Source organism: Drosophila arizonae, chromosome 2, assembly GCF_054131065.1.
Source record: "Drosophila arizonae isolate 15081-1271.41 chromosome 2, UAZ_ARI_1.0, whole genome shotgun sequence".
Classification (NCBI taxonomy): domain Eukaryota; kingdom Metazoa; phylum Arthropoda; class Insecta; order Diptera; family Drosophilidae; genus Drosophila; species Drosophila arizonae.
In genome coordinates, this window is record NC_142922.1 from 3794929 (window position 1) to 3818857 (window position 23929).

General features: G+C 41.5%; 2 protein-coding genes across 14 annotated transcripts; both read right to left on the minus strand.

Moving 5' to 3' along the window:
- Positions 1 to 29: 29 nt before the first annotated feature.
- On the minus strand, positions 30 to 11325 carry LOC108621107 (uncharacterized). Of its 11 annotated transcripts, none has more exons than XM_089462919.1 (7): positions 8006 to 8164; positions 6449 to 6766; positions 2663 to 2902; positions 2430 to 2606; positions 2230 to 2371; positions 1424 to 1579; positions 30 to 1369 (listed from the first exon to the last, which is right to left on the minus strand). In XM_089462919.1, exons 2-7 carry the CDS (start codon positions 6510 to 6512, stop codon positions 976 to 978), a joined length of 1173 nt encoding a protein of 390 aa, XP_089319045.1. In that variant the 5' UTR covers positions 6513 to 6766; positions 8006 to 8164; the 3' UTR covers positions 30 to 975. The 11 variants fall into 11 exon arrangements, with proteins under 11 accessions (XP_089319045.1, XP_017873745.1, XP_089319063.1 ...); XM_018018256.2 differs by having other exon boundaries at positions 6449 to 6651; positions 8006 to 8160; XM_089462937.1 differs by having other exon boundaries at positions 6449 to 6651; positions 7989 to 8160.
- Positions 11326 to 11859: 534 nt separating this feature from the next.
- On the minus strand, positions 11860 to 23793 carry LOC108621103 (putative Rho GTPase-activating protein CG5521). Of its 3 annotated transcripts, XR_016268602.1 has the most exons (8): positions 22947 to 23793; positions 21111 to 21221; positions 20400 to 20417; positions 19106 to 19277; positions 13893 to 19052; positions 13627 to 13823; positions 12476 to 13564; positions 11860 to 12218 (listed from the first exon to the last, which is right to left on the minus strand). XR_016268602.1 is itself a non-coding variant. In XM_018018249.2 (7 exons), the coding sequence occupies exons 1-7, from the start codon at positions 23050 to 23052 to the stop codon at positions 13296 to 13298; spliced, it is 6033 nt and encodes a 2010-aa protein (XP_017873738.1). In that variant the 5' UTR covers positions 23053 to 23793; the 3' UTR covers positions 11860 to 13295. The 3 variants fall into 3 exon arrangements, 2 of the variants coding, with proteins under 2 accessions (XP_017873738.1, XP_017873739.1); XM_018018249.2 differs by having other exon boundaries at positions 11860 to 13564; XM_018018250.2 differs by lacking the exon at positions 20400 to 20417 and having other exon boundaries at positions 11860 to 13564; positions 22947 to 23792.
- Between the last annotated feature and the right edge of the window lie 136 nt (positions 23794 to 23929).

Sequence of the window (23929 nt, forward strand, 5' to 3'; positions counted from 1 at the left end):
AGGCACGAGTTCACTTAGTTTAGGCTTAGTTAATATCATTGAATTGTTCGAAACCTTTTTTTTTTTTTTTTTTTTTTTTTTTTTTTGTTTGGTATTTCAGCAAACAGAGAACTTTTTTAATATTCTTGCAGAGAATTATGTTGATGAAGCAGAGAAGAATATGTAATTCAAGTTAGAGAAATATCTATGTCATGATCATGGGTGTTCATTGAGTTATTATCCGAGTCTTATTGAGTTATCGATCGGAAGTAATTCTTCTATGGAACAAAATTTTTGTAGTCAACACTTCGTTTCTTTTTGGGAAACTTTTTGTGATCGCAGTATATAAGTAAAATATTTTTCTGATTAGCTAAATATATTTTAGCTAATCAACTTTTTGACTAAATTCTTGTACATCGAATTCTTCCTAATAAACTGACGAGCTATTGTCCATAAAAGACACTCAAAGCTCTCGGGAAAATCCTTGGTGCAAGAGTTTACCTATACAAAATTTGATACCTTACTAGTCTTCTATAGTTAATAACCCCAAAAACAGTGGAGTGGTAGATCATATAACTGAGACTATATACATTGCTTCAATTTGAAGTTTTGCAATTGTATATTATATTTTCTGCCTTTTGTTTTGAAAGCAATAAAATTTTCAATTAAGAGCTGATTGCTTCTATAAAAACAAACGTGAAACAATATTTCACTGCTGATAAAATGCTCATACATGAGGGCTTACGTGATAAAGAAAGCTTATCTCATTTTGGCAGTTAGATAGGGTAGTTGATATTACTTTTATACTTCCCAAATAGGTAAATAAGAAACTTTGGCTTCTGCAAGAATATTTAAGCTTCGGCAGGCCGAAGCTAGCTCTTCTTGCTCAATCTCTTTTAGTTCCGCCCTTTGGAGCTCTGCTTTGTTCGCTAAAAGAATCGTATAAAAATAAACCTGAGATTTCTGATGTGCTTTTGCTTGTGACAAAGTCAAGGCTTAGGCGACAGTTGTCAAGTGTATTTGTTGCTGCTGTTGTTGTTGTTGTTGTTCATGGGTCTTCGCATCGAGCAGCGGCACTGTGATATCGCTGAGTCGTGACTTGGCGCTCTGGAAATCATCCTCGGACCTGGGTCTCAGCTGCTGCTTGTGCTGTGGACTGCTTTGCTGCACCTCCGTATAGACCGGCTGCAGCGGTCGATCGAACATGTCCTCAATGTCAACCAGCTGGAAATCAATGGCGAGCACATAGCGCAGCACCATGATCAGCAGGGCCAGGAACCACAGGATCATGCTGATGATGTAGCTGCAGCGAAACAGATCCAGATATGCATCATGCGAGATGCTGTGTTCGTGAATGCGCGGACGCAGCAGAGCAATGGCATCTCCACAACTAAAGAAGGAGTTTAGGTAATTAGTTGCAGTTCCACAAACAGTTACAACTCACCTAATGGCCAGTGGATTAGTGAGACTCTGCCGCAATTGCCCGCACAGCCGGCGCAGATAGCCATTGGTCAGTATCGTATATGCTGCGCTGCCCAGGCTCATCAGCGAGAAGATCAATATGGAGGGCACGACAATGCGCCAAGGCTTGGGCAAGACACTGTAAGCAAATGGCATAGTAATGTTACTGAATGTATATCTGCCTATGCTATACTCTGTTCCGAAGCTTGGGAGTAACCGACTACAGGGCGATCTACCGACTTATCTGGCAACGCTATATCTATGCTTCAAATTGGTCAAAATTCGCCGTAAGGTCGAAGGTCTACTTGGTCTACTTGAACCAAATAAAATTAAAAAAAAAAAAAATAATAAATGTATATATATTTTTCCATGATTAAAAAAAAATATATATATATATTAAAAAAAAAAAAAAATTAAAAAAAAAAAACTTTGGTTCGTCAAATATGGTCAACCTTGTAGAGCTGCCAGATGGGTCTGTTCAATATGGACCACCCTATATAGTACACCTCGAAGGCAGAAGTCATTTGTTTTATCAATCATCCTATTTGCCCAGCTTTGGTTTATAAATTTTCTGAAACAGTCATAGAACCAATATACCCCATTGAGCAGGCCTAATGAGGCTTACGCTTTAAATATCTCTATCCTAAATGAAAACTTTTACGTAACGTGCTCTAAATTGAATTCCAATATTCATGACCAGACCGACACGCCATTCCAATATACCCCGTATCAAATTCTAAACAGAGTATACAAATTAAAAATAAACTTCTAATAAACATTCACACTTACGATGTTTTCTTGCTGCCCGTTTGATAGATGAGACACATGGCCGTCCAGATAATGGCCACAATTTCCGATATCACTGGAAAGGCGTAAACAAATTGAGCGCCAATGCCGCGACTCCAGCGAGTGCCATGTGTGTCTATAGACTCTGCAATAGACATAAACGTTGTGGACTCAATCACTTCATGCTCTGCTGCTCCACTTACGGCTAGACAGAAATTTGAGATCCGCTTCAGCATTCGGCACAATCTTGGGCGGCTCATTTGTTGTGGTTGTTACATCCTCCGGCGCTCGCTCCTGATCGCTGACCAAACGCGCTAGCAGTAGCGCATTGTCCTTTGTCTCGTAGATATGTTCGAATTTGTATTTTGGCTTCTTAGTTTCTGTCGAGAAGCAATTATACATGCACTCCAGCTAGCGTATAGGCGAGTCTACTTACGGCTGTCGCTCTTCAGCGGTTGCGGCGTTTCTTCGTATTCATACGACAGTTGTCCCAGATTCTGCAGATCCTGTTTGATAATCTCTTTGCTCTTCGCATTCAGTTGGTCAAAGTCGCGATCCTTAAACGTTATTTTGGCACTGATGATTCCCGCATTGAAATCGCCCGACAACATGTGCAAGGAAACGCTCCAGATAATCGAAAAGATTGCCACCAGCACCATGAGACATATAACAATATCTGGATAGCGAGGCAATAGTTAAAATTTTATAAAATGATATAGTTATATTACAAATTCAGTGGAATAAATAAATAATAATAAATGAAGCTAAGATTACTTTAAATATGTTGTTGGGTACAATCAGCCTAGTATAAGGAAGAACTATTTCTTCTATATAGTTTATTGCTAATATCCAATGATTTATTATATTCTATTACAACTATATTAAGACGAAGGTTAGCATAGCTGATTTCTTTGGTAGGAACATGATAAATTATTGCGCATAGCTGGCGAAACATCACGAACGGAGAAGCATCATTTACAATAGCGGAAGGTGGAGCTGCGGATAGACGTGGCGGCGTCTCTTTTTGTATACATATTCGTAAATTTACTAGAAATCATTGTGAAAAAAAAAAAACATACACACACACTGGCTCGCACATTTACGAACATACACAGTCCATAAACTAGCTGGCCAGAGTTTATATTGGAGGCATGATATCATGGCAGATGTTGTATGACTTGGTTAACGAGCCACGAAAGCAATCGAACGATAACATTTGCAGGCTCTAGCCGATAGATACCCTATAATTAAAATCGATATTTATCGATATTAGAGACATGATCTTGTACATTAACCAGGAAACTATTGTTTAGTGTATAGTCATTTAATGATACACCATAAACGATTCAGAAAGGGTTTCAAAAACTTCTATAAAAGGGAATACTTATCGATATTAATTTCTGTTTGTATAACATTACAAGCAGGAGTGCTTTTTAGACAACTCGTAACCTGTAACAATCTCAGAGATATTTTGTAAACCTGATTTCAAATTTGATATTGATCGATATTGTAAAAATTAATATATTATTTTTATTACTAATAAAAATATTTTATTTACTAATAATACCATATATTAATATTCCAAATGTGAACTATTATTCTCGTCTTTTACACTCTAAACGGCTTAATGCCAATGCCACCCTTCACATATTCACATATTCCATGGGTATTACAATAGAAACAACAACATGACAGCATTTGCCGATGACGTTGAAATTAGCGACGAAGCTGCTCAATAAAATCCATTTCAATTGATGCTAAATTTCCGACACGCCGAGTTCACAGACAAATGTTAAAACGCCGAGCGAAATAAATTAAATGAAACGAAATGTTCAGGCAGTCAAATGAGAAATGCATTGTGGCTAAAAGTCAACAAACATATTTACAAAATTGAAATATGTGTGCGATCATAAAAGTCTAAATGAAAATGCGGTATTTTTTTTTTTCGTATAGCCGCTCATAAGGTATTCAGAGTATATGGGAAATATAGAATATACATATACATACATAGGAGATACTTGAAGTAGACTTTAAAGACGTTCTAGAAAAATGATTCTGGGAAATTTTAAAGATCTATCAGTCATCGATATCGATCAACTTTGAGATATCGAAAACTTAAGAGTTCGCCCCTTAAAATATAAATAGTTTTAGGGATATTAATTTATTTATATACAAATATATTGCTTTTGCTCTGAGCGAGTATTAGGCAGTCAGTGATAGCTCAATTCAATATATTTTGCTGTCTCACCATATGTGGAAATTTTGTCTATAATTTTATACTTAAAGCCATTTTCATGTTCAGCAAGGATTAATGCAAAATCATAAACTCAATAGCAAATAGACTGATAAATATGCATATATACGAGTGTGCTCACGACTAATGAACAACGAATAATGAGTAGGCTTCATGCACAATTGAACGCATAAATTAGAAATGTTTGCATCATATGGTTTGAGTTGTAGTTGTAGTTGTAGCTGTAGTGGTTGGCTGGCTGATATTATGTGGTGCAGCAAATGACATCATGCCCCATCTCCAGAGCTGGCTCCACTCTTGCCGCCAAGAGACCGACGAGGGGGACTGGCGATTTGGCCATTTAGACAAAATGTTAGCCGAGAGTCTCATTAGCACCGCGGGCAACTATTTTTGGTGCGGCAAATTGTCGATTTGTGTAACTGAATATGGCTCATGGGCGCTAGACAATGGCGTAATGCCGTATAAAGCGAGTTATAAATAAATATTACGGCTCGAAACTCAATATGAAACAAAACAAAAACAAAAACAAAAAACAAAAACAGAATCCAAATCAAGTATTGCTTTGATTCATAAGATGCCAGCTGTGCGTCTTATACGCCTAGAACTAACAAATAGACCACATCATTTCTGGCAAAACTCTAAACACTCTCGAGCTAATAGAGCTTAACTAGCTGCGATGCTGCCATCATCTCAGCCGAAAGCTACTTCGAGTTATTTGCAATTGCTTTTATTCTGTTGACTTGAACCACATGGCGTATGCGCATTTCTCGCTTATGAACTGCGCCCACACACAGCACTTGCCGCCATTAGCTGCACAAGTTAATTGTTTATTAATATTTCAGCAAGCGCAAACAAATAGAGCCGCCAAACGTCAGAGTCAAAAGGAACCAAAAATGCTGCGGGGGCTGCCGAAGGGGGCAGCCCCAGGTGCTGCCAGTTCGCTACCTAATTAGCGTGCTAAAGTACCGAAATTAACACATTTGGCAAAGCCTTTAGGCCAATTTAGCACCTGTAACTATTTGCTTACGTAGATTTTACGATATTAAGTGTGAGTTAGGGAAGCTTAAGTGTGTCCCAGATATGAGCTTTATGAGGCTGGGGCTATTCTGGCTTAGGGAATTTGAGTAGAAATTGTGCATGGATTTTTTGAGTCATGCATATGTGTGTATACATACAAATGATATACAGCAGTTCATTTAATAAATTGCTGACTCTTAAATTTATTCAATGCTGCTCATATCATTGTCATCTCTTAGTCCCATGCAAAAAAACTTGACAACAAAAAATATGAGATTTTATATACATACACATATGTGTACAGTTTTCTAGAGTTGCATGTTTATACATATAAACAAAAAGTCGTATGTATGGTCATATCTGATTGCCCTTAGCTCATTTATGCAATAAGTTGGGGCCACAAACTCCTGCTATTGCCTGCTCATAAAAATAAATGCTATAAAAAGAATATAATTGTTTTTTATTTTTGTTTTCATTTTTCCATGCTAAGCTAAACTATGTGTGTGTGTGTGTGTTCTTGCCTTAATGTCAAAGTCATTCATCAATATTCGTTTACACATTTTCGAAAAATAATAAAAACATTATTGATGAAAGGCGCATTCCACACCAGAGACAGACCCAATGACAGGCGCGACAGACGAACAAGTTGCCATAATTGATCAAAAAATATTTTTGCTGTCAACTTGGTGGCCAATGAAGGCGCCTCCTAAAAAATTCTCTTAGAATATCAAAATATATGTATGTATATCTAATAGGTATGTGCAGCTGAAGGTTGTTTCTGTTCGCCCTTTGTAGGCGAAGGTCTTGGATAAAATAAAACAAGAGTATATAAATATTTATAGTTTGCAGCATAGAACATCTTCATTATACATGTATATAATCTTATAAAATATATAAAAAATAAAAATACAAAATAAAGTAAAGTACAAATAGCGGTTGGAACACACATACGATTTAGATTGCGCACATCGCCCGTTGTTAGCTTTCCCTGTTTGTATTTGCTTATCAGCTCCATGCTGGCATTTTATGTGGTGTTTCGTATTTATATTGCTATATACACGATATATAACACGATATATGCTCGATTAAACACTTTTTGTACACAATCCACAGTATGTATTTTTCGCATTTAATTTACGCACTGCTTCAGTTGTCTGGATTACATATGTAAGGCATAAGAAATACGTGATTTATCTTGAATTCACATAAATTTTGAAATTTTTTTTGCCACATTCGTTTAGTTTTAATGCGATTTTTATAGCAGCTAAGCTAGATATTGCGAATCGAAAATTTATAAACACAATGATCAATAAACTGTTAATGTGTGTGCATGTGTGAAACGCCATAAATATTAACAAAAGTCATAAATAAAGTAAAATTGACGCTAGCTCAATTTATAGAGTCAAAAGAGTCAAAGCAGATGGAATAGTAAAGATCTGACTCAGTGACGGAACTGATTGAAAACCCGAAAGGCTGAGCAGCTGACTGAGTGATTGAGTGCCTCATTGATTGACTAACTAATTAGTAACTTTGATATCTGGAAGTCTGATTGATTGTCTGATTGTAAAGTATGGACTGTGAAAGTGATAGACTAACTAACTGATTGAATGATTGCTTAATGCAGTGATAAACTTGCTGACTGATTGACTAGCTGATTAACTCACTGATTGAATGGTTTACTGAAAAATAGACAGAATGATTGATTGACTGAATGGCTGAGGACAATAACCAATTAACTAATTGAATGATTGACTAGACACTAGATTGACTGCTGACTGATTCTCAGTAAGAGACTAACTAATTAAACGATGAACTGATTGACTATCGTCTTAATACTGGCTGATTAGCTAGCTCTGGTTGACTGTCTAATTAACTCAGTGATTGCCTTACTCTTAGACTCATTCACTAACAGCTTGATTGACTAGCTATATGAATGATTGACTAATTGACTCAATAAATGATTGACTGAATAGAATAACCCGCTCAATAAGTGAATATTTACTTGCATGACTGTCTGATTGATGGACTGATAGATTGAAGGATTGCCCTTCTATTAAATTTATGAGCTGATTGACTGATTAAGGGACTTGATTTTCATTCGAAATATGTTGTCCAAAATTAGAATATGCACAATATTCGGCCCACTCAAGGCTGAGAAATGGTACGCAAAAAGTACACAACAAACAGTTCAAAGACTGAAATTCGTAATGAAGATAATTTGCGTATTTCTCTTCTCGGACAATTTGATGGCATTCAATTTGTGTGACGTATGCGTCGTTAAATTAACACCTTTTTTTAGGTTTTTGGGGACGTGTGCCCCAAACTCCTTACAGACGGCTATGACATGCCATTAGCTCTATAAATAGAAGTTTGTTTGGCGCAGACAATCAAGACGCCCAACTCCAGCCGTGCATGTCGCAGTTCAGGGTCAGCCCAAAAAAAACCCCAAAAAATAATAGGGGCAATTTCATTGAATATTTATGCTATTTACATAATGTCGTATCTAACATTTGCATAAATGCGCTCAAGCGTTGGAAAAACAAAACCGATTCGTTGTGTTGTCGTATCGAAGCAAACAAATAAATGAAACGAAAATCACGCGAGGCACGAGGAACACGAACTGCAGCTCGAGGCAGTTGCTTAGACACTGAGGCGGCGGCTAGCGTTTGTGAAAACATATTTCTCCAGCGTTTCACTCAAACAGCAGCGAAGCAAAGAATAAGAGAGACAAAGCATGAGAGACAGAGCAAGAGAGAGAGAGCGAAAGGTGAGTAGAGCGAGAGAGTTAGATTGTGTGAGCGCGCTGCTTCTGAGTTTTGTTTTGATTTTGTCAGCCTGCAACTGGTTATTCGAGTTGTTGTCGTTGTTTTCCACGTTTTTGTTTTGCTTTTGTATTCTCATTCTTGTTTGTTATTTTTCTGTGTTGTTATTATTTTTGATGCTCGAATCACATTTCGGCGCGATGATGCGGGCGTATGCGTAATTTTGTGGCCCAGCTAAATTTCTAGCATAATTTTTTTAGTTCTCACTTAAAGTTTTAGAAGAGTTTCAAGTATTATTTTAAGGTATTCGAATTCCTCGCGGTTGATATTGAGTTTTTGTGAGTTGGTTTCTCTTTTATGGGCGCAATTATCGGCGATGACCTTGAAAATGAAAGCCGCTTACACAGCTCAAGGTGAGCTTAATTAACAACCACAATGGGCCAATTCCCATGTGTATGTGAGCCACCAAGGAATATGCATTTCCATCGCGTGCTAGGCGCACGTCTAGTTTTTTCTTCTTCTTTTTTTTTTTTTTTTTTTTTTTTTTTTTTTTGCTTTTAGTTTTACAAAAAAACTTCTTCTGGCTGCTGATAAAGATTTTCACTAAGGTTTCTAGCAACTCATTTTCGCATTTCATTTGCTTATCGAATGCAATTTGTTCGAGCTGCATGGCAATTACTAACTATTTAGCGGAATGAATATTACACAAAAGAAATTAGAAGCAACTGTATAATACTCGTTCAAGGCACATTAATGGCTTAAATTTGGAAAAATATTAGTTGAGTATACATATAGATATATAGTGGATGAATTGGCTAAGTGATCCCAATTTATGTATACGTTGAATACTCCAGTTGCTCTAGTTTTGTATCCTATCAGAGCTCTAGTGGAATAAAAAGTTATTATAAATAGTATTATGATACTAATTGGATAGGTTAGAGATCCTAAATTATAAACTTAAATATTGAAAAAAGTTTTGATCCATTTGAAATCTTTGGTGATCCTAGACCTAGATGTATTGCTTCTATATGTACTATTTCTTTTTCAACAGTAATTAATATACCACTCATCTTTGTAAGAGAATCTGCGGTATTTTTGATATTCCCCATCCGGCAGAGGTCATTAGGCTATGAGTTTAGTAGGTTTAGAATACTTTGTGATATTTAACATTTTAAGTTTCTTATTTTAAAAGCGTCCAAAGTATAATGGCATTCATACTGAACTCTGAACTTGACCTTTAATGAGACAGGGGTATACACGACTACATATGTACACTTAAGATATGTACTTAAGATAGATGTACGGATGAGCAAACTAGCGGACAGTGATTGCGATATGAGTTTTCTGTGTTCACTTGGGGAAAGAGTTTTAAATAAATATTATAGGGTATATACAAAACCATATATATAGTACAATAAATGTGTGTACACAGTGGACCGTACGAGCATTTTGTCGACATGATAAGAAGTGTTATTCATTTAGTGCGAAACATAGCCCTCAACACACTCTAAAGCCATATATACTCCATGTATACATATTTATTTTAAAATATCAACAGGAAATATTCCCTGAACTCATTTCTTGTTAAATATGCTGATTGAAAGTAGCGACACATTTATATATGAATGTATATATGTACCTATGTTTTTACAAATCTAAAATTTGTGTTGTCATCTTGCTAATGGAGAATTCTAAACAAAACTTGTATACATACATACAGGCATACACATGTTCATATTTACATCACATAAATATAAACAGCCATTCATTATTTACCTTCCTCTGGACATGTGTGAAAATAGAAACGTGGCTTTCAAATTGGCGATGACGTTGTCGGCTTATGCAAATTAGTAATAGCTATGACTACATTTCATGGATTTATTACACTTCTACAGGCAACTGACATACGGATACAGATACAAAAAACATGAGCAACTAGATATATTGCACCATAGATAAACAACATCTGATAATCAATCATATTGACATGATTAAATGCAAACTACATCTAGAACAGCTGAAGGACATCAGCAACACTGAATCAGTTACAAAGCATATAATTAATTGACTCATAGACTCATGACGTATAGCTAAGTTTTGTTGTCATTAAATTTTTGCTTTAAAAAAAAAAAAAAAAAAAAAAAAAAAAAACAAAAAAAATAATTATATTCAAGAAAAAATTAAAAAATGGTTAAGCAATGGTTTTCATTTTATCCTGACGATAAAATAGAGTATATATGTTTAAACTTAATCAAAGATTTCAAAAATGTATAATATTAAAAATATATTTGTTTTAGTATTGAAAATTTATTCCTAAAATTTTATTCTGAAGATAAATTGCTATTAGATATTAATAAATTAGAATTTAACATTTTTCGCATATATACCATAAACATGAATTTGACGACTATTATCTATGCAATGAAGCTATTCCAACTAATTCTATGGGCAATTCCACTCACACATTATAGCTTCAACAAAATGTAAAATGCATATAGTAGAATTGTAAATAGAATTTTACAATACTTTTGCATTGTACAATTTAACTATTTGCAATCAATTTAATCCTAACAAAATAGTTCCCTCATTAAATAGGATTTATACATTCTCGTAACTAGAATTCAACTATCACTATGACCTTTGAAATGTAGCCATTAAAATGTATCCTGAGGATAAAATACTTACACTCATAACGCACAACTGTGCGTCGCGCCTCCTGCGTCAACATCTGCAGGCTTTCGCCTATCCGGCGTATCCTGTGCGGCGTGCTCTTCAGCGTATTCGCTGTCATACTGTGCGCTCCGATACAAGTGTAATAGAACTGTGCCAGGCATAATTATTATTTACGTGCTAGAAGTGCCTTCTACATGAGGCAAACAATTAACAAAATTGCAATGCAAAAACTTAGCACTTGGCTGCGCATTTTTATTTCGCTTTTATTTTTTATTTTTATTTGTATTTTTTTATTGAAGAGCACTCGAAATCCAGCCAAGTCGATGTTCAGCAGAAGCGACCGCGTTCGAATAAACGTTCAAACGTAACGAATGCTCGACGTGAACTGTGAAAACGGCACAAGAAACGCGACTGAGCGTATGAGTGTGTCAGTGTATGTGTGTGTGTGTGTGTGTGTGTGTATGTGTGTAAGGCAAATTCTAATTTGTTGGCGTCACTAGTCGGTGGTAAGAAACTGAGCATAGATGCCAGACTCAGTCAGACAGACAGACAGACAGCCAGTCTTCTGTCTAGGCAGAGCAATAGAGTGTGCGTGTGTATGTGTGTTAGCCAAAAGTCACCCCTAAATGAAGGACCTGCACGCACCGGTGCCAATAACCGACCCAGTCAGCGTTTTGGGACACATTTCAGATCCCTGTGCGGGGTATTACGTATGCGTGCCCAGCTAAGTTTTTTACTGTTAATTAGTAGAGTCCTGAAAACAAAACCAACACCTGGCATTTGTTTAGACTAAAAAAAATGAAATGTAAGGAAGCTTAGAGGGCAGCACTCAACTAGAAAATACCCTGACCTTTATATAATGATATCATATGTCATCATAGAATCAATATATCCTTGCATATATCCAGTTAAGAAAAATTAATCGCGTTTTGTAACTCTTTGAATTAAATTGCATTTTTATTTTATGAAAAATACTCGTTTGTTTCTTAAATAAGTTAGTTAGTTTAGTTTAGATTTAATGTTTTACTTTTAGTTTTGTATAATGCGCGGTTTACTTGGTGTTAGTTACAAAGAATTGTCGTTTGCATTTAGCTTAGGTTACGAAATTTTCTTATTGTTTTTATTATAATTATTATTATTGGTTTTTTTACAAAAAGTTCTTACACACATAGATAATTGCTAAATATTGGTGTTACATTAGACTAAAATTTTCATAAAACATTTGTGCAACAAAAACGCATTGCAATTACATTTCTTCTTTCTTTTTTGTTGTTTACTTGCCCGCTCTATAAATAAATATAAAATTAATATACTCTGTATATATATAGATATATATATTTTTGTATATATATAAATTTGATCAATTTGTTGAAATTATTTGCCGAACAATAGAATAAAAAAGTGCTAGCATTTCTCTGTTTTTAACAATTTGTTTGCAATATAATATTACACACATATATACAGTATAGTATATATATTATTAAAACCCGATTGTTTGAACAAATTGGAGTCGATAGATCGACATTTAGTTTTGGTTACTTACTAGCTAGATTGTCTATACATAGATTTCGACTACATATAATACTACGAGTAAATGTGGTTTCCTTAATGGGCAGAGCATTCTTTAAATATATATGGTGTTTGGATTCTCGAATTGTAAAATGTATAAATAAATTTTGATTTTGTTGCTTTGTGCTTAACACTTAACTATAGATCAAACATTCAGATGTTGACATTATATCATATGAGTAGAATAGCATGGGTGTTAGTGAATATTCAAAACAAAATTACAACAAACAAAGCTTGATGGATTATTAAAATCAAGTTAATTATGAATTGTATATAAATTAGGCTCTCATAATGGATAAAGCTCAAAATTAATTAAAATCATAAAATAGAATATTTGTAATTAGACTTGAGAGGACGTAAGTAACATGGAATTGTTTTTAAATCGAACAAACTTACAAATTAATACGTAGCTCTCTCTCTCTCACAATTCCAATGCATTTCATAGTTGAAAATTGGAATCTTGGCAAATAAATAGTTAAATACGGTGATTAGTTGGACTAAATTAGCAACGAGATGAGTGAAATAAATTACAATATCAATAAGCAATATAAGAAATCATAAAACATAACAGGAAACGTGTGTGTGTGCTTTTGTTATTGTTGCAATACTATTCTTGTTCCAATAGAACTCCGCGTGGATTGTTGGCTATTCGAGTAGCCGCCTGGCTCTGGACTTTCGTGTTTCTTTAGTGGGGAATGAGTTAAGTTAGGGGATGTTATTACATATTAGTAGTTGTAGTTGTAGTTGTTGTTGCAACTGTTGTTGTTGCAACGTTAGCCAGTACGTAATTTAGTCTATTTGATGCGCCGCTGCGGCAGTGTAGGACTCTCTGGTGGCGTATCGCCTGCCGCACTGCCACCGGAACTGCCGCCCACGACAATGTGTTGCAGCGAATGCTTCTTGGTCACACCCTTAAAGGGCGCGCCCAGTTTTCGAGGACCGCGAGGTGATGCCGAGGTAATGCTGCTATTAGAGTTGGCCTCCATGGCTGCCGTCGACCCAGCTGAGGCAGAGGGCGCTATGCCCAGCGTTGGACCCGCGTCGATGGATGCCTGTACCCAACCTGCAAACGAATCCAAAGAGTCAACAAACCGATTCAAAGCTTTAAATGGCAATCAAGAATACCTTTGACAGAGACGCGATTATGATCAATCAAGGCGGCGGCCAGCGGTGCAGCCGAGCTGCTCGTATTCGATTCACGCAATGTGCTCAGAATGGACACCGGCATGGGGTTGTAAATGCGACTGGCAAAGTCCTCGAACGTGGTGCTCTCTTTGTACCGTGATGAGACGCTTTCCAGCGAACGATTACGCTCCTCATAGCTAAGCAAAAACAAAGGGGAATATTTGAGATTAGAGCACAGGCTAAAGGCAACTCAAGGCTCTACTCACAATTGTTGGTAGAGCGGCAGGGCGGCGCGCTTGGTGCGACTCGCATTGATGGCCGTGGCGCGTATGAGCGTGGCCAGGCAGGCGCCACTTACAACGCTCTCGTTGGCAAGCGGCCCAAACCACGGCACCTCCGGCTTGCGATTGACCGTCACACGAAACAGACCGTTGCGCAGCGGATAAACAACGATAAGCACATCGCAAAACTCTGTGGGCAGTATGTCGCGTCTGTAGTCGCGATGATGCTCGCTCCAAACAATGTGCACCTCATCGTTGCCCAGATGACGTGTCTTCAGCAGCATGGCCTCCGAGGAGTCCGAGGGCATGCGCGTCGCCACGTGGTAGACAACCTCCAGGAAGGGCGTGGCATAGTAGGGTGCTGTGGCGCCACAGCCCTGACGCGGCAAGCCGCCCAGAAAGCCATTGTGCGTCTCCAGCTCTATCTCCCAGCCGAGCGCCGAGACGAACATCTCGTACATGCTGCTGCCATTCGTATTACGCAAGATGCTCGTCTTGTCCTCCTGCCCGGCGGCCACATAGATGACGGCCATCTTGTGCGTCTCCCGGCACTTCTGCAGGTCCACGTTGCGTAGCTCGCGCAACAGCTTTTCGCTGCGCTGCAGCAGATGAGTGCGCGAGCGCCGCTCCCAGCCGGCCAGACCCAGATGGGAGAACAGCAGGCGACAGTATTGAAATGGTGTCTCCACCCGGCCAGGCAAGCTGCCAGCGCCCGTAAACGAATCAAATGAAGCGGATGCACTGTGCAGCGACCGTTGATCCGGCTGCAGCAGCGACGAACTGGAGCCAGCGCCCGTGAGCGGCTGCTGGGCTGAGTGAGCCACGAATTCCTGCTCCAGCACGCGCTGATTGAGTATGACGGATATGGCCTGCGCCTCCTGGGCACTGCTCAGCGGACTCAGGCTGGGCGCATTCAGCTCCGAGATGTTGGGCGGCACGCACTCAGGACTGGTGTGCCCTATGTAGGCCAGCATGTCGTCCAGCTGGTCCAGATCGGGCGCCACATCCTTGGCCAGTGGCAGCACTCCAGGCGGTCGATGGCGCAGCGTGTGTCGCGGCAGCTGCGGCTGCTGCTGTTGCTGCACGTGCAACGAGTCCATGGACTGGCATACCTTTGCCAGCGTCGCCGGCCCATCGTAGCGCTCCGAGCTGTACTGTGCATGCGCCGGCGTTGGTATGGCATTGTCTTTGCGCGGCTCCGAGTACAGTATGGAGGCATCCCAGCACGCCTTGCCATTCAAGTCACGCATCAGCACACGCACCTGCTTCTCGGCAGTCACCAGGCCGGCTGTAATGCCTCCGCCGGGCAGCTTCAGCGTGGGCAGCTCTATAAAGCTGGCCACGACGCCCGTGTTGAGCATGAACAGCTGCAGATTCTGTGCGTTGACCACCGAGGGCAGCTCCATAGAGTCGCGTCGCTCCAGCTGACTGCCCGACTGACCGCCGCTGGCCACGCCATAGATGTCATCCTGCTCCTCCACCATCGAGCTCAGCCGCGAAGCACCAATGCCCATGGGAAAGTGACCCAGATGCGTCACCAGATGCATAGCCACGGCCCGCGCACACAGTCGAATCGCCGAGATGCAGGCCTGTATGGTCTCCGATGTCTGGTAGCTAGCCTCCGGCAGGCGGCCATCGCCCTGCAGATCGTCACTGGCAATGTGCATGTCGAAATCCTCGTCCGATGTGAGCTTGACGCGCTCGTGGCGCGGTGCGCCCGACGCCACCTGCAGCAGAACCCGCAGCACCTGCAGCACCAGCGTGTCGCCCTGGTCGTTGTAGGGCGCCAGCATCAGGGCAGCCGGTATGGCCATGCAGAACTCGCCGAGGCAGAGCATCAACGAGGTCAGCACCACCTTGTCCGCATCCTTGGGCTTCGACACGTTCTGTATTTCCAGGGCCCGGCACAGTGCCGTGATGATCAGCTGTGGCACACGCTCAATGGCCGCCAGCTGCTGTCCACGCTCCGTGCACAGCTTGAGCGCGTCCACGGCGATGACTGCGATGGTGTGATGCTTGAATTGCAGCGCCTGGAGCAGCACCTGTAGCACCTCCCGTATGCGCGGATGAAAGCTTTGTGCGCTCGTATCCTTCGGCAGCTGGACATCCTTGGGATGGGGCACCGACTGCTGGAACTTGTCGCGCTGCTGCGAATTGCGCGTCGGCTGCGACAGACGCAGCAGCAGCCACTGGCCCAGCTGGCAGAGCGCAATGCAGCGGGCCTTCGCCGAGGGCTCGCGCCGGGCACAGCGCAGCATTATGTTGAGTATGTGATCCTGCAGATCGGGGCATTCCATCAGCTCGAATTGCTGCGGCGTCGGCTGCAGCACGGGTCGCGGCAACAGTGTGGCCGGATAGGCCAGCAACGAGCCCAGCAGAGCAGCCACCTCGGCGCGCGGTGTGTTGCGCGTCACTTCCAGCGAGGTGAGCAATATGGCGCTGGCATGCACCAGATCCAGCAGCAGGAGCGTGTGTCCCGGCAGCAGCAGGCTGAGCAGCCGCGGCCCCTCCAGGTGCTTCATAATCGCATAGATCAGATCCCGATCCTCGCCCGTCAGCAGCTGATGCAGCGCGTGATAGAACAGCGCCAGCTGCTGCATGCCCACCGCGCCCTGCACGGCCAAGGAGCAGAGCAACTGCAGTGCCCAGAGCTTGCCCTTCTTGAAGGAACGATCCAGGGTCAAGGCGCCGTAGCACCAGGGTGCCACAATTCCAATCGGCGGCACCAGCTGTGGCGGTGGCGGCGTGCTTTGGTTGTCCGTTGAGATGCCTTGATTCTGCTTGATTTTGATCAGGTTCTGGGTCATCTCCAGCAGATGCTTGAAGACCTGCGCATGCAGCTCTGACTTGGGAATGCGATTCACGTCACCCAGGGCTCCCAGCATGCGTTTCCACATGATGGACGTGGAGTCGGGCAGCCAGCCCGTCGCCGTGCCACCGAGCATAATCGAGCGTCGCTCGGAGCCGCAGTTGCCAGCGCCAAAGCTGCCCGAGTTGCCATCCTCCAGGCTGCCAGAGTCCGCGGCCAGCACATCGATATGCAGCTGGGCATCCTTGATGGAGCCGCCCTCGATGCCGCTGCTGGCCGTCGGCGACGGACTGCGCGAGCCGGCGCCGCTCTCAGTGTCCTCCACCTCACCGACCCCATCCTGATAGCCATCCATATCGTCCACGGCCTGCTGCGAGCCGCGACGTCGTCGGCTCTTACGTATAGGCGCCAGCGAATCCAGCGACATGGCCCGTCTCATATCCTGCCCGCTGCTCGGCGCAGCCAATCCCGAGCGTATGGCCGCTGCGGCCTCAGTCTTGGACGCCACAGGGCGTCGTCGGCGGATACGCGAATTGCGCGCCGCCGAGGCCAGGCTGCCCTCGCTGTAGCTGCGACTGAGCATGGGCGTCAGTGGCACAGGACGCACGCCATGGCCAGAGCCGCCATGGGACTGCGAGTGCTGATGCGTGCGGTTGGCGGGCTGCAGCAACGGTGCTTGGTTATTGCTGCCCGCCTGCGAGTTCTCGTCGGAGCGACTGCTGTTCGACTCGGCGATGCTTTCGCGCTCCCGCTGTACGCTGGCAGTCGCACCGGTGCCAGCGCTAGCGGCGCTGCCGGAGCCCTGCCAGACGCTGCCAATGCGTCGCCGCTTGCCGCGAGTCTCGGCCACGCGATCCAGCGGCAGATCCAAGAGATTGATACCGTAGGTATAGCGCGAGAAGACGCGCGTCAGCGTCTGTATCGTCTTGCTCCACTCGACAATGAGCTCCTCGCGGTGCGTCAGCGACTGCAGCACGGTGAGGAACTTCTCCCACAGCATCACATTCACCGGCACATTGGTATGCGCCCGTATCCAGGTGACGATGAGCGTCTGAAATATGGCCGAGCCGAGAATGCCGCCCAGGCTGGCGCTTTTCGAGCCGCTGGGTGGCGGATTCTGGTGCAGCACCACAGACGTCACCTGCAGCAAGACCAGTAGCATCTGTTCCCAGGTGCGCGACTCCATGCGCGTGTTCATCACCATGGTCCGATACACGTTCAGCACCTTCTTGCAGATTTCCGTCTGCTCCTGCAGCGGCGTCGAACGATAGTCCCGCGAGCGTGTGGGAAAGCATATATTCAAGTTGGCCGTGTTCACGAGGAACACATTGGCCGCATTGGTAACGAAGACCTGCAGGACGTTCTGCATGCCGGCGCGCAGGACCTGCTGCTGCTCTCTGTTGCCCTGCATGGCGCCCACATAGGAGGGTGTCCTCAAACGCTGGCTGCGTGGCGTGCCGCCCGCATTGCTGAGACTCGTTGGAGCGGCTGTGCCCTGCTCATCATTCGGCTCCAGCAGGAACGGCGGCGGTGTTGTGCCCGTCATCCAATCCCGGTAGACAGCAATGGCCGTGCGTATGGCCTCGATTTGTGCCTTGGATGTGAAGTTTAGCAGGAACGCCTGGCGATAGACCTCGTGCACAAAGTTGATGTTCTCGCGACTCACATAGAACACATCACGCACAATGAGGCCCTGCTGATAGCCCAGCAGTCGGGCATGATCCACGCCTTCGATGTGCAGGGCACAGTCCAGGCGATGGCTGAGCAGACGCTCGTGCGTGAAGCGTGAAACCCAGTTGATAAGCACCACCACGCAGGAGGCCATGACCTCCTCCTTCTTGTGTATCGACCGCATGACGGGCATCTCGAGACGTGGATTATAGATCGAGGTGGTCGCGTCAAAATTCGGCGAGAACACGGGCAGAAAGACCTCCTTAAACCGTTGCAGCAGAAACGCAAATGCTTTATGATCCTTCTGCGTTCGATTGTCGCGCCAACGCAGACACGCAGCGGTTTGCACCATGCTGTTAAGCAGGACTTCAAGGCCGTCCCGTGGATCTGGCGGTGCGGACTTCTCGCTGGACGAGGGCGGCAGCAAGGCAACCACCTCGGAGCTCTGCACCGGATGTGAAAATGTGTTGTCATGGAAAACGGAGGCCATGCCCCCATCTGCTTTCATATTGGGATGCGAGAGGAAGTCTGAGGCGCTGAATTCCGTATCGGGTCCGACCATGCCCTTCTGCGGCACAATGAGGCCGGGTATGAGATCCGCATACATGGCGTGCACATAGCCGGGCGCATTGTCGCCCAACGTCTGGTACCACAGCAGGAAGTATCTGAAAAATGGAGAGCATTTAGCTAGGCTTTGGTTTTTATCTTATATACCTACTTCACACCCTCGCGTCGCAGCTTGGGCGAGTTGCCCAAATGGAGCAGCTTCGCCATGATCCTGCTGAGCGAGTGGCACTGCCAGCGACGAGCCAACAGCTCCGGCAGCAGGCACAGAATCTTCTCCAACAGCCATAGCGAGCCATCCAATTCCTCGCGATGCGCCTTGTGCACTGCATAGAGATAAAAGACGTTTGTCAATTAAAGAGCTAAGATTGGCCAGAAAATCATTCGAGGCAATCCATCAGAGAATCCTAGACAAGCACATGCCACAAGGCCGGGGACAAGCACAAAATGCAAGAGAGCGAGTGCGAGAGAGACAAAGCGTGTACATAGAGAGTAATGGAATGAATGTTTCCTCATTCAAGTGGAACTCCATAAAGCTTAGCAAACTTCAAATTATATTATGCCAAAAATTGTCATGAAGCGAATGAAACTGGAACAGATTCCCCATTTTCGATGAAGGTATCTTCATTAAAAGATAATAATCTGACATTATATACATGAAACGAATGAAATCGGAACGTATGATAGCATTTTCAATTAAGAAGTTTCATTAAAATAGAAATATAAGAAAAATAAGCTAGAAGAAGTGGTTGAATATTTGTCATAATTTCCATGGAACGAATGAAATTGGAACTTGAAAATATGGGAAAATAACAAACGACGTTTTTTTAATCAAAGAAATGTTGAAATTATGGAATGAATTGTAATACTTTCGCAAAATATATATAAAATAATTATATTGTATATTAAGGACTAGGTAATCAAAATATAGTATGATCTTATATATTATATTATAATATATTAAAGCAAGAGTGAGATGTTACAAATTTTGTGGAATGTGAAATGACACATTAAAACTAAGCAAAATTTAATTTCTATTTATTTCGAGGCAAGTAAATAAAAGTGGCATATATATAATGACTTGTTCGCATATACTTAAGGGAATGCTGGAATGGAATAATGTGTTAAACTAAAAATACACTGTTAGACAATGTGTTTTTTCCCATTTAATACTATACAAATTATCTACATATAATAATATGCAAATCGCCCAGGGAACGCTAGAATGAAACAGGCTCTTAAACTCTAGCGAAATGGCACCATAATGAGCTCTGTTAACGCGATAAAAACGAAGAGGAAAGAAATTAGAAAAATGTATAGAAAGACGAATGAGTAAAAATATATAGTAAACAATGTGGGAATAGGTAGATAGACTTAAGATCAAAGCAATGTCGCAACTGTGATTAATTACTGAATCGAGTCAATAAGAGATCACGCCGCAAACTTACCAATGTGAAACGGAAGTTCTGCCGGTTAAGGTATACAAAAGAGAGGGCAAAAAATATTTAAAACGAATTCAATTTACACAATTTTTATCAAACTTATTTTATGCATAATTTTCTTCTTTTTTCTTTTTTTGGGTTTAAACTGAATAAACAAACTAATATATGTATCCGTGTATATATATGTGCGTGTGTGTGTGTGTGTGTATAGATAAAAGACACAAACAAGAAGCAACCATTAATTTAAACGCAGTTGGCTTATTTAATTGGTAGAAGAAGATTAACAAATTAGAATGGACCAAAAGAAAAGAACAAAAAAATAAATAAAACTGCTCTAGTCGCATATGATCGACTAGCAAATACCCCATACACATTTTTAAGTTGCTAAATACATAATAAAATATATTTCATGGTAATGTTAGAAACGTTTAAAATTGGTTAATTTAATTTTAATTTACATACTTCTTAAATCTTCGATAGTCTGCATATCGTTTTTTATCAAAAGAAAATAGAATTGAAGCGAACTTAAATTACGTTATTGTATAGAAATATTTCGGACAATGATGATAACTCCTTCACCTTATCAAGATCGGGGTTAACATATATTTGCAATACGTTAACATACCCCATACCTTAACATCACCATGAGTAGAGGGTATATAGGGAGCTAGACAACTCTTTCGTTTATTTCTTTTTGGATTTACTATAGATAATTACCTTTTTGCTTAAGGTTGGCCTCGGCCTGAATGAAGGTGTCGTAGAGTATGAAATAGACATGGCTATAATTTGTCTCGAACAGCGACTTTGACTCCTCATAATCCACATTATCTGCAAAAGTGACAAGATATACGTACATAATGTTAGCATATGGTACAATATAATTTAAGCCAAGTAACCCAATTCCCACCCGAGTGATAAGCACAGAATACTTCCTACATGGGCAACAGGTGACGCAACATTGTCCACATTGATTGACAACTAAATGTGCGCCGATAACGCTGATTTGCTATGTATGTATGTATGTATAAGTATGTGTGTATGTATGTACATATAAAGGGTAAATATGTATGTATATGAATTGTCGGTTTCCATAATTAAGTTTTGCTGCAGACTCGAGAAAAGAAAATTCATACATGACAAATGGGCAAAAGCCGCAGAAGCGGGCTCGAAAATGCGTTGAAAAACATTTGATGAATCAGTGTCAGAGTGGTTAAGGGGCAAACAGCATGAGAGAGACAGAGAGAGGAGAGATAGCCGGCGGCATAGCTGTCATCAGCGAAACGCTGCAAAACAGAAGAAAGCTAAACGTTGAGCGGAAAGAGTAGGCCAAGAAACCTTTAAAACTGGTTTCATAGAAGGCCAAATACGAAGCGCTTGTTGTTGATAAACTTACAAACAATTGGGAAAAAAAAGAACTAGCTACGTGTTGGTGTGCGTGTGTGTGTGTGAGAGTGTGTGAGCGTAGCACAGACTGTATGTAATTTGCCAAGTAAAAACAACAATAACAACAATGGAGTCGAGCGGGTGGGCAGCACCTGTTGGGTGGTTTTTCAAAATACTCTGCGTTCAATGACACAAAAAGAAAGTTACACAGCTACATTCACACTAGGCATGCGATGTATATGTGTGTGTACATATTTTATCTGTATTGCCAGTATTGAAATTAAAGCAACAAAGCTGCCACTCAGTCAACAGTTGCCGCCAGTTGGTAAGCGCTGTAGTAATTGAGTGTGGCGCGTTTATCATTTGACGTTTTTTCACACATTGTGAATTATGAATATGTAAATATATGTGTGCACTTATATACATACATATGTATATGCTGTGCATGTGTGAGTTTCTGTTTTGCATACATTGCTGTGATGTTGGTATTAAGCCATGAATTTTAACATTACAGTGTGAGCAGAAATAGCAGTGGTATTAGTAGTAAGTACTTTTCAGTATGGAAACATATACATATGTAATGTGTAAGTTCTTATTTTCGCATGTGTGTGTGTAACTATTTCCGTTTTGCATGCATAATTATGACTGCCATTTGTTACGTTATGCTATCATTACGATGAGAGTCACCAATGTGAGTATAAGACATAGAACAACTGCAGAGTATAAGTGTTTTCCTTAGAACAAGTTCACGTAGGCATGCATGTGTATGAGTGTTTTGTTTACATCAATGTGTTTGTCTAGTTACATTAATACAAAACAGTTAACAATGTTAGAACAAAACAAAGTATACTGAAAGGGTTTATATGTGTGTATTTATATGTATGTTTTCCATTGTGATTCCAACAGGAAATGGCATTAGGCACCGTGCGCCGCTGCTATTTAAATAATAATCCACATTTGTCGTTAAATATTTGCTACATTTAAATATCAGCGACCATGGCCAAACGCCCACCTGTCCAGCCAAAAGAAACAATAAAATGCAAACAGACGTACATACATACATCTGTATATGTAAAGATATATATACACAACTCGTTTTCCTTGGCGTTTGCTTACAATTTATTAAATAATTTATCGACAGAGTCGTAATTGGGGCTTCAATTACATTACCTAATATTGTGCGCAGGTGGCGTAGGCGGGAAGCGGAATCCTTTTTGCAATCCTGCAGTTTGGCCGTCGACTTTTTAACATCGGCATGCGATTTCTTTGTAAACATTTTTGCACTTTTGCGTTTCTTATAATTAATATTTGCACACAAACATTCTTAAGCTAATTCGTTTGATTTCGTTGCTAAACAGCATAAACACACCGACACACTGGCACACTCATATGCATATGCATATACATATATATACATACGTACATATAAATGTATATACTTTCTTTTCGCACTTTGTCCAGCGGAGCGCCAGATGGGTGCAAGAGAGAGATAGAGAGAGAGAGCCCCCGGAGAAATTATTAGCATCGACGAACCAACCAACCGACCGACCAAGCAATCATCCGTTGACGTTGCTTGTGGCTGTGCTGCTGCTGCTAGTGCTTTTGCTGCTGATGTTGCTATTGCTGTTGCTGCTTTTCGCAGTTCGTTGTAAATTTTTGCTTTTATTTCATGTCTACACATTCGCTCTCCCAGCAGCCAATTGCACTGCTGAATTGCAGTTGAATTCATTCATTTTGATTAAATCTATCGTCTCACTGCACATTATTAAACACTTTGTGCTGCAGAACGAACACAGGAGGGCAGGTTTTGGGCGTTTTTACGAAATTAAAATTCATCTGCGACGCGTTTTTTTGTGGACTAAAAAAATTCGGCCAATCAACCAGGTGGAATGTTATTTAACAGCTAGATTAACATTAACATGTGCTTAGCTGTTATTAACAGATACCGATATTCAACAACTATGTTTTTCTATCATATCAACATAACATAACATAAAATTTTAAAACATTTTAACTTAAAAAAGTATTATAGTAAGAAATATTTAATAAAACAAACGCAATTACTATCGTTTTGATTTTTCTAATGTTACACTGCGATTTCTCAATCGATATTTAAAAGTATATAACTATCGATAACTATCCCAACTGGAAGT